At 38.3% G+C, this 9,240-nt stretch overlaps 1 protein-coding gene across 1 annotated transcript; it reads right to left on the bottom strand.

The window, feature by feature from the left end:
- Positions 1 to 340: 340 nt before the first annotated feature.
- LOC149183626 (uncharacterized) lies at positions 341 to 3,760 on the bottom strand. The gene is made up of 5 exons (XM_089415016.1): positions 3,476 to 3,760; positions 2,540 to 3,370; positions 1,797 to 2,191; positions 925 to 1,268; positions 341 to 843 (listed from the first exon to the last, which is right to left on the bottom strand). Exons 1-5 carry the CDS (start codon positions 3,758 to 3,760, stop codon positions 341 to 343), a joined length of 2,358 nt encoding a protein of 785 aa, XP_089271142.1.
- Positions 3,761 to 9,240: the final 5,480 nt, after the last annotated feature.

Genomic DNA, 9,240 nt, shown 5'->3' with positions numbered 1-9,240 from the left:
AGTTTCCCAGACTTCTGTTTACAACTTCCATTTGGCCATCACTCTGCGGATGATAAGCGGAGCTGAACTGTAACTGGGTGTTCAATTTCTTCCACAGGGTTCGCCAAAAATGACCGGTGAACTTTACGTCCCTGTCGGAGATGATGGACCTTGGAAGTCCATGTAGTCGAACAATCTCAGTGAAAAACAAATGTGCTATATAGGTAGCATCACTGGTCTTCTTGCAAGGTACAAAGTGCGCCATCTTGGAAAATCGATCTACCACAACCATTACTGAATCGAAACCCCGCTGTGTCTTAGGCAAACCCAGAACAAAATCCATGCTGACGGAGTCCCACGGTCAGTTCGGAATGGATAATGGTAAATAAAGACCTGTATTCTGACTGTGACCCTTTGCTAGTTGACAAACTTTGCATCTACTCACGTACCTTTGCACATCCCGCTGCAATTTTGGCCAAAAATAGAAATGTCGTACCTGAGCAATCGTCTTGTCTATACAAAAGTGTCCAGCGAGACCCCCACTGTATTTTTCCTGAATAATGTTCTCTCGCATAGAACAGTTGGGAATACATAACTGTCCTCCCTTAAACAGAAATCCTTCCTGTAGATTATAGTCCAACCACATGCTTCTGTTTCTCAACAGAGGGTTTTGGCAAGCCTCATAGGCCTCCTTAAAATTGGTATCTGTTTGATACAGCTCCTTTAGGTGCTCAAAGCCCAAAACCTGCATCGTGCTTTCCTGTAAGAGTAAGGTCCTTCTACTCAGCGCATCTGCCACCTTGTTTGCTTGCCCACTAATATGTTTTAGTACAAATGTGAAATTCTGCAGGTACTCAACCCAGGCTGCATGCTTATGGTTCAATTTATCTTGCTGCATAATGTACTGCAATGCAGAGTTATCCGTAAATAAAACAAACTCATTACCTAACAGATAATGTCTCCAGTGCTTTAATGCTTGTATAATTGCGTAGAACTCTTTGTCATAGGTTGAGTATTTCCGCCTACTCTCGTTCAGCTTTTCACTGAAATAAGCGACTGGTCTGTCCTCCTGACTAAGTACTGCCCCAATGGCTGTACCACTGGCATCGCAACGAACTTGAAAAAGTTTGTTGAAGTCAGGTAGCCTCAATATCGGTCTTTCGGTAATCTTCTTCTTCAAAATCTGAAAACTACTTTCTGCTGCTTCGGTCCAGTGAAAAGGCTGGTTTGCCTTCTTGATCGTATCCAGCATAGGTGCGCAGATCTCGCTGAAATTCCTGATAAATTTCCTGTAAAAACTTGCTAGCCCGTGGAAACTTCGGACTTCAAATAAACTTTTCGGAGAAGGCCAGCTAACTATAGCTGCCACCTTTTCTGGGTCCATCTTCAGTTCATTTTCCGCAATTACAAAACCCAGATACACTAATTCCCGCTGAAAAAAGGTACACTTTTTCAGATTAATCAGCAGCTTGTTTTGCTGCAGCTTCCTCAACACACTTCGTATATGCCTGAAATGTTCCTCTTTAGTCTTACTAAAAATCAGAATGTCGTCCAGGTAAACTATTACGAACTTACCATTGAATTCCTTCAGTACCTCATTCATCAGGCGCATGAACGTGCTGGGAGCGTTGCTCAACCCAAATGGCATCACCAGCCACTCATATAAGCCTTCATTCGTCTTGAAAGTTGTCTTCCATTCATCTCCTTCCCGAATTCGGATCTGATGATATCCACTCTTTAAGTCAATCTTCGAGAAATAAGCCGCCCCACTCAAACAGTCCATCATATCGTCCATTCTTGGTAAGGGAAACCTGTACCTAACAGTAATTTTGTTAATGGCTCTGGAATCCGTGCACATTCGCCATTCTCCTCCTTTCTTTGGAGCCAAAACGGTTGGTACCGCGCAGGGGCTCATGCTTTCTCTAATCAGTCCTTTGTCCAACAACTCCTGGACCTGTTTCCTGATTTCTTCATGGTCCTTAGGGCTCATACGATAAGCTGCTTTATTTGGCAGACTTGCCCCTGGTATAAAGTCAATGCAGTGACTAATACCTCTCCTGGGTGGCAGTTCATCTGGAAGGTCATCCACCACGATGTCTCCAAATTCCTGCAACATCTTTTGAATTTCTTCGGGCAAATCTGAAATCTGTGTATGCAATATCACTGCCTTTGGTCTTCTTATGACAGCGAAATTTACTTCACTGTCCTCAATCTGTTTTATAAATTCCTTTCCGCCCATCAGCAATGCTTTCACCCCACTGGTTTCAGCTGCACTTTCCTCTTTGATGGGTACAAGCGTGTGCTTGATCCCATCTTTGACAAACTTATAACAATTGGTTTTTCCGTCATGAACTGCACTTCTGTCAAACTGCCAAGGTCGTCCTAGCAGTATGTGACAGACATCCATTGGCATAACATCGCAGAGAATTTTATCCTTATACCTGCCTATCTGAAACTCCACCTCACACTGTTCATCAACTAACAGCTGATGTCCTTTCTGCAGCCATGACACTTTGTAGGGGGTGGGGTGCTTCAATTTTTTTAATCCCAGCTTCTCCACCATCTCCACAGCCACTAAATTGTCGGTACTTCCACTGTCAATGATCAGTTTGCAGCACTTACCCTGTGACTTGCAAACAATTCGGAACAAAGCCTTTCGTTGATCCGGTTCTGCAACTTCTTTTGCTGGTTTTAACAACACCTTATTCAACACCAAGGCTTCACCTGTCTCTGGTGCGTTCTCCGCTTCTTGAGGTGTTGCCTCAGCATCCTCTGGCTGAGCAACATAAGCTCCTCTTCCACCTACCGGTTCACCTTCGGGACAGTCATACGACTTGTGTCCCAACTTGTGGCAACGATAGCACTGGACACTTCCCCTACCCCGACCATTTCCTCGCCCTCGCTGAGCTGGTCGTCCTCCTCTAGTGCTATTGTCCTTTTCTGCTGTGCCAACAGGCTTAGAACTGCTGCCTTCTTCGCTTGAACCTGCACCTCTGCCTCTACCAAAAACCTTACCTTTCCCCCTACCAGTTCCACCTCCTCTCCTGGCATTTTGCCTCCGGTTAATTTTCTCCTCTGCCTTCAGTGCAAACTGGTAAGCTTCATCCAACGTTCGGGGTGAGAGGATACCGATTTCATCCAGTATTTCCCCCCTCAAACCATTCACAAATCTGGCTATTTTTTCTGGGGTATCTTCCACATACCCTGCTCGCAAATTCAACTTATAAAATTCCTCCGTAAATTCCTTAACAGTCATCCCTCTTTGTTTCAAGTTCTGCACCTGTCTGTACAACATAATCTGATAATCTTTCGGCAGAAATTTTTCCTTCAGTTTTGCCTCCATTCTGGCCCATTTCTTTATAGGCTGTTTGTGTAGCCTCTTCCTCTCTGCCTGAATGTTGTCCCACCACAAGGACGCATGTCCTTTCAACTTGGTGGCGGCGAACTTCACCTGTTTGTCCTCACTGGTTTCCTCAAACTCAAAATATTTATTTACTTCACTTAACCAATCCAGTAACACGTCTGCAGACAGACTTCCGTCATAAGTAGATAGCTCATGCTTTGGCTTATGACTGGACAACAAAACTGACTTCAATAACCGGAATTCCGGTGTTACCCCCTCAAACTCATCTTCTGGTTCTGCCACATCTTCATCACTATCATCTGCTGGGTTTCTCCTTTCCCCCGCTTCTACCGCTTCCAATCGTTCTCGCAAGACGCGGATCTCCTCATGGAGTCCCTCTTTTGCTACCCTCCGGACCACTCTTCTGCCAACCTCCATTTGTTCCTACTCGGCAACCTGCTCTGATACCACTTTTGATGGCCCAGCCCCCGACGTTTGCAAACGTGTGGAAGCCTGACGTGTAAAGTTGTAACCACGCCAACACTTACAGGCCCTCTCGACCCTTCGGCGATCAACTCGGTTTAACTTGACTGTCACGTCCAAGTGTAATGATGTTAAATCTCCGTATCGATTGCAATCTGTGAGTTTTAATTTTCTGTCCCTCCTCTCCGGTTGAGGGTTGCCACCTGTCGGTTCTATCGGTCTATTGCTCCCGCCTTTTGCTAAAACCCTACTCCTCGGTTTTTATGTCACTTTTCCATTTCGCAGTGTTTGTTTTTGAGCTCTGCTCTGTTGAGGTGTTGTCTTCCCGGAGGTTAACTGTGCATCTGTATGCTGCTCTGTTGTGGTTTTCGGATGGGTTACTGTGCTCGTGGTTGAGCGTTACTCCGTTATGGTTGCCGGCGCCTTCGGCTTCTCTGCTGTGTGCATGAATTTACATGCAAAGGTTAACCCTGTTGCTCCCCTGTTCTGTGCGATTGTTGGTTGGTAATTCTTGTGAGCGTTTTCCGTCACACGGTTTGGTTCTCAGCTTTGGTATCTAATTGTTTGCAACTGTGACAGGGTTTCTTTAACTCCGGCGCTTCCGGTTCGATGCGTTAGTCTCCGCCTCCAAGGTAACAATAGCTCTATGCTTCACTCTGCATCTTCTTCTGCTACAGTTCCTTACGGTTTTTGTCCCTTGTCTCAGGCTTGGTCTATTTGTTTCGGTACTGCTGTGTCACTTTGTCAATTATGGGTAAGCCCTGTGGATTCCATGGCTCTCTCCGCCTGTTATGTTTTTTTTTTTCTTACGTTTTCCTTGTTCTGTTCTAACCCTTGCTCACTTTCTTTGCAGGTCGTTGAGATGGTTGGCCGCCGAGGGTTTGTTCGCTCCCAATCTTCGAATCCCACCTGTCTCCTAAATGGGTAGGATCTTTTCCCGACAGTAGTTTGATGGTCAGGTTATAGAGGGTTCGAGAATCTTGTTCTGGTTCTGTTTTGGCTACAATACTTAAGTCGTAATTTGACTGTGTTTCATTCTGCGTCTGTGGCTTGGATAGCCCTGCTCTGTTGTAATAATTTGAACGCTATGCTTTGAAAATAAATTTGTCTTTGGCCGAATGCTGTTTGCTCAGGAGGTTTTGTAATGTACTGGGTTTGTAATAACGATGGATGCTAAACTATTTTCTCTTCCTTGCGTTCTGTATTTATGTTAATTTGTAAATAGAATGAAACAAGTTCAGTACCTGGTTCTTATTGCGACGGTTGAATGGTTCTCCCCTTTGTTTACTGGGTATGGTTGTCTGTAGCGACACTGTCTGCGGCCGTTAGTTGATTCTTCACTTTTGTTGCTGGAAAATGACTCTGTAGCAGTAACTGTTTATCTTCTCATGTTCTGTTACAGCTTTGTAGTGTTATCATTTCAAATGCGTTCTAAAACATATAGGAGAATATGAAAATGTACAGAATAACAAATAATGGTTCATTAGTTGGCAAAAGTAAATGTTTGTGATTGCTTGTATTACAGAGGTTTCATTTACTGTATCTTTTCTTTCTTGTGCCGGAGGTTCTCTCCTTTCATTTCTTTTTTCACTGTTTTTAATACATGGAGAGCATAACTGCTTCCCTTTTCGGTTGAACTGTCCAACCAGAACTTTGACAACCGCCAGCCAGTTTCTTTTTACAAAAATGTTAACTAACTGTTATTTATCTCCTAAGCTAAAACAACTTACAATTATAATTCTATGGTCTCTAACGACCTTCTGGGAAATGAAACAAATAATAATAAAAAGAAAACAACAATAACAAGTCTAATGACCTGTCCAGCGATGCATATAATCTTTGGCCTGTCCTTGTTCCCTCTCCATGAGACAGTCAACTGCCTTCCGTCTCTTCGGAGCTGGATGCTCCTGCATCAGCTCTCACAGCTAGCCAACTCTTAGTACAATCCTCACAGATTCACAAGAAATCTTGGTTTCTCTCCAGCCTTCCTCTCTGTCGTCCAAGCTCCTATTTTCTTGCATTGTTCCTTATGGATGATTCTCCTGTTACCAAGTGGAGAAATTCTTTCCAAAACTGCGCAATCCTCACGGATTAAATCCTTGACTGCATGCATGAGTTTTCTCCATGAGAAAGCACATGCAACTGATAATACATTGTCCCTCACATTAATCTCAACTGGGTCTTTCTCAGAATAGACATGCATGAGTTTCTAATGAGGGAATCTTTAGTTAACTGGAGTAGCACTGGTTGAGTGCATTAATGCATCAACTGACTGTTAACTCACTATTAGTTCCTCAAACAGTTTAGAACTAATTTAACTCGACTTAACTCAGTAAACTGAGTTAACTAATTACAACTCAAATATAACTCAATATTATCTCCTTAATTTAAGGGATAACTCTTGCATGACTTCAGAAAGACTTCTGACTTGAATTTCTCCAACTAATTAATTTAAAATAAATTAATTAATCATTTCCAAGTAGTTGTTCAGACTAAATTTGATTTTAATTCACAATTTAATTCAAGGACAAATTAAATTGGAATATTCTTGTTGCCATATTTCAACATATATTTTAAATTACATATTTCTAATCGATAAATAAAAACATTTAAACCTCAAAATAATAAAAAATTTAACTATAAAATATAAATAATCTTTGAAAATACTATTTAATTTATTTTTCATTAATAATAAATAATAAATTATTATTTTAAGAATATTTTTTAGTATTATAATTGTTGGATACCTAATCCTTTAAGGTTTGGTGTGAAAGTTGAACATCCAAAAGGAGTCCAAGGGACCACTTGGAATATGAAACCAAGGGTCACTCCTATGTATTATAAATATGTATCATTGTGAATAAGAAATATAATCTCATGTTTATCTTTCCTATTTTGTCTTTGCCATGTGTATGTTTAACAATAATAAAATAATATTATAAATAATAAAAGTGATTTCAAAATTATTATTGAAAAGGACCATCTCAACCATTAGGTTTATAATCAATTCACAGTCACAATCATGTAACACAAACAACAAATGATAACATTGATGGAGGATTATATGGAACTATTTAGTGTTATGTGACCTAGAAACTTGACTTGAGATTACACTAGTTCGAACTCCCATTTCTTAGGCCAGTGCAATAATCATTTTGTATACAATATAGTAAGTATAAATATAATTCTTAAGATGCATTTTCATCAAAAGGAGGGACAAAGATATTGATAGATATGGAGTGAGAGAGTGTGTGTGTTTGCGGGGGTGAGATAGAGAGACAAAGAAGGAGAGATGGAGGCAAATATAGATATAGATGTGGGGTGGGGGGGGGGGGAGGTGGAAGAAGATTTCTTGCACTAGATGCATTGATTTCAGTGTATATGGTGATTTATAATCCTTTTTTATTGCTTCAACAAGATGCATTGATTTTATTGTAGACATTTATTTCTAATGATACTTGATTACTTGCACTAAATGCATTGATTTTAATGTAGGTGGTAATTTCTAATCCTATTTGATTGCTTGCACTAGATGCAAGCATGGGATTCGACGTTTTGTAAGACGTAATTTGGGTTTCAAGATGTATTTGACAGCAAGCTAAAAATTTAACCCGTCAGATATGGTGTATCTTTTATATCTGCAACCCATCAGAATGATGTCTGATTTTAAATTTAAACTGTCAAAGGTTATAATACCAATACCATTTAATGGATTTTCCACTTAGCATAAGTTTAAATACAAGTAGTTGGCTGCAGAGCATAATTGCATTGAATATTTATAACTTGGAATTCAGGTTTCCAACAACTGTTCTGCACTCTCAAGCTCTATAACTGGGATTACTCATAAAATTTTTGGTAAAATATTTTTATTTTTGGAAACCGAATGAAATTGACTCTTAACTATACAATTCATGTCAATTTGTTGTATAATGCAATGTAGTATAACACCCATAATTATTTCTAATTAGACTTTGTGTGTTTATAACTAAATTGGTTAAGGGTTCAAACTTTGTACAATCCTAGTAACCAAATTGTTGTCTCAACTAAAAACTTTATGGAATAATATTTTAAACACCATATGATTATAAGTTTTTAAAATGATTATTATATAATAATATGATTGATTGCATATATCAAATTCCAAATTTGATATCTTATTTATTTGTGTGAATTTGTCATATGCATTTTGAAACTTCACATATTCAAATTTAAATGGATTGAGATAGCATTCATACTAATGGTACTGAATGCACCCAAAACTTTAAATTTATTGACATAAGCGTATCTATGCACTTCACACTTCCTCAAGAGTTGAGAGGCCATCCTGATCCCACTCGCATGCCCAACCAAGGTTTAAAATGTCTATAGTTTACATGGTTGCTATCAGTGCAGTAAAGCACTGAAGTATTTTGAGGTGTTTTTGACTTGTTAAAGAAATGCTAGGACTTACTCCCAATGTGATTGTTGAGGTTGTATGTTTGATTGAGGCGGCTAGTTTTATGAGTTTTATGAATGTACATGGTTTGAGGTTAATAAAAATTTAGTTGTTTCAGCGAGTGGTATGCACTTGAGGTTGGAGGCTTTTCTTATTTAAAAAAAAATCAAAATGCTATTGTGTATTTTTTAAAATAATTTAATTGTATTTTTTGGTGGACTTTTAAAAATAATTTAATTGTTTTTTTAGGTTTAATGTTGATTTAATTAGTTATAATATATTTTGGGTTGTTTTATAAATTAATTGTTTTAATGATTAAATGAAATTGAAGTTCAATTTAATATAATTATAACACATAACTCTTAAATAAGAAGTAAGGATTATTTGTTTTGCTTATATTTTCAAAAGTTTGAAGAATTTATAATGCTTTGTATGAGTAAGAATAAAAATAAATTATGGATATTTCATTATTATAAATATTTTAGTCAAAAGCATTAAGAATGAGTCTTAGTAGTTTTTTTCTTTATCAATTCTCTCTCTCTCTCTCTCTCTCACACACACACACACACACACACACACACACACACATATATACTAAATTAAAATCATATAAAATTTAAAGATATAAAAATTAATGGAATTAAGGTCTAATTATTTTTCATTATATAAATAGAAAGTTATCATATGAATAACAAAATCTATATCCTTAAATCTACTTTGCAAATTGAAATAATTTTTAATGTCAAATATTTGATAACATAAAATAAAATTGAGAATGAAATAAATTATTCCTTTAATTTGAAAATAAGAGAATATATGATTAAAAAGAGAGATAATTAAACAAAAGATATTACTATGCAATACAATTGCAACAATTAACATGTTTATGCTAACTTAGGAAAAACAAGGCACTTTTAGAGAAAGATTAATGAAAATTGAGACGCAAAAGTAGTTGAAAGAGAGTTTCGAGATAAGGGGAGGTTGACATTCACAAATTTGG

The sequence above is a fragment of the Pinus tabuliformis genome, chromosome 3_2, assembly GCF_031772625.1.
Source record: "Pinus tabuliformis cultivar Carrire ecotype Pingquan chromosome 3_2, CPIR1, whole genome shotgun sequence".
NCBI lineage: Eukaryota > Viridiplantae > Streptophyta > Pinopsida > Pinales > Pinaceae > Pinus > Pinus tabuliformis.
This window is presented reverse-complemented; position numbering and strand designations above follow the sequence as displayed.

Excerpts from the sequence above, each read along its gene's own strand:
- LOC149183626 (XM_089415016.1), bottom strand. The coding sequence starts at position 3,760 with ATGGAGGTTGGCAGAAGAGTGGTCCGGAGGGTAGCAAAAGAGGGACTC. Across the intron at positions 2,192-2,539 it reads ATTTAGTGGCTGTGGAGATG|ATTGAGGACAGTGAAGTAAA; the intron begins GTGGAGAAGCTG and ends TTTATAAAACAG. Across the intron at positions 844-924 it reads CTGGAGACATTATCTGTTAG|CCTGGGTTGAGTACCTGCAG; the intron begins GTAATGAGTTTG and ends ATAAGCATGCAG.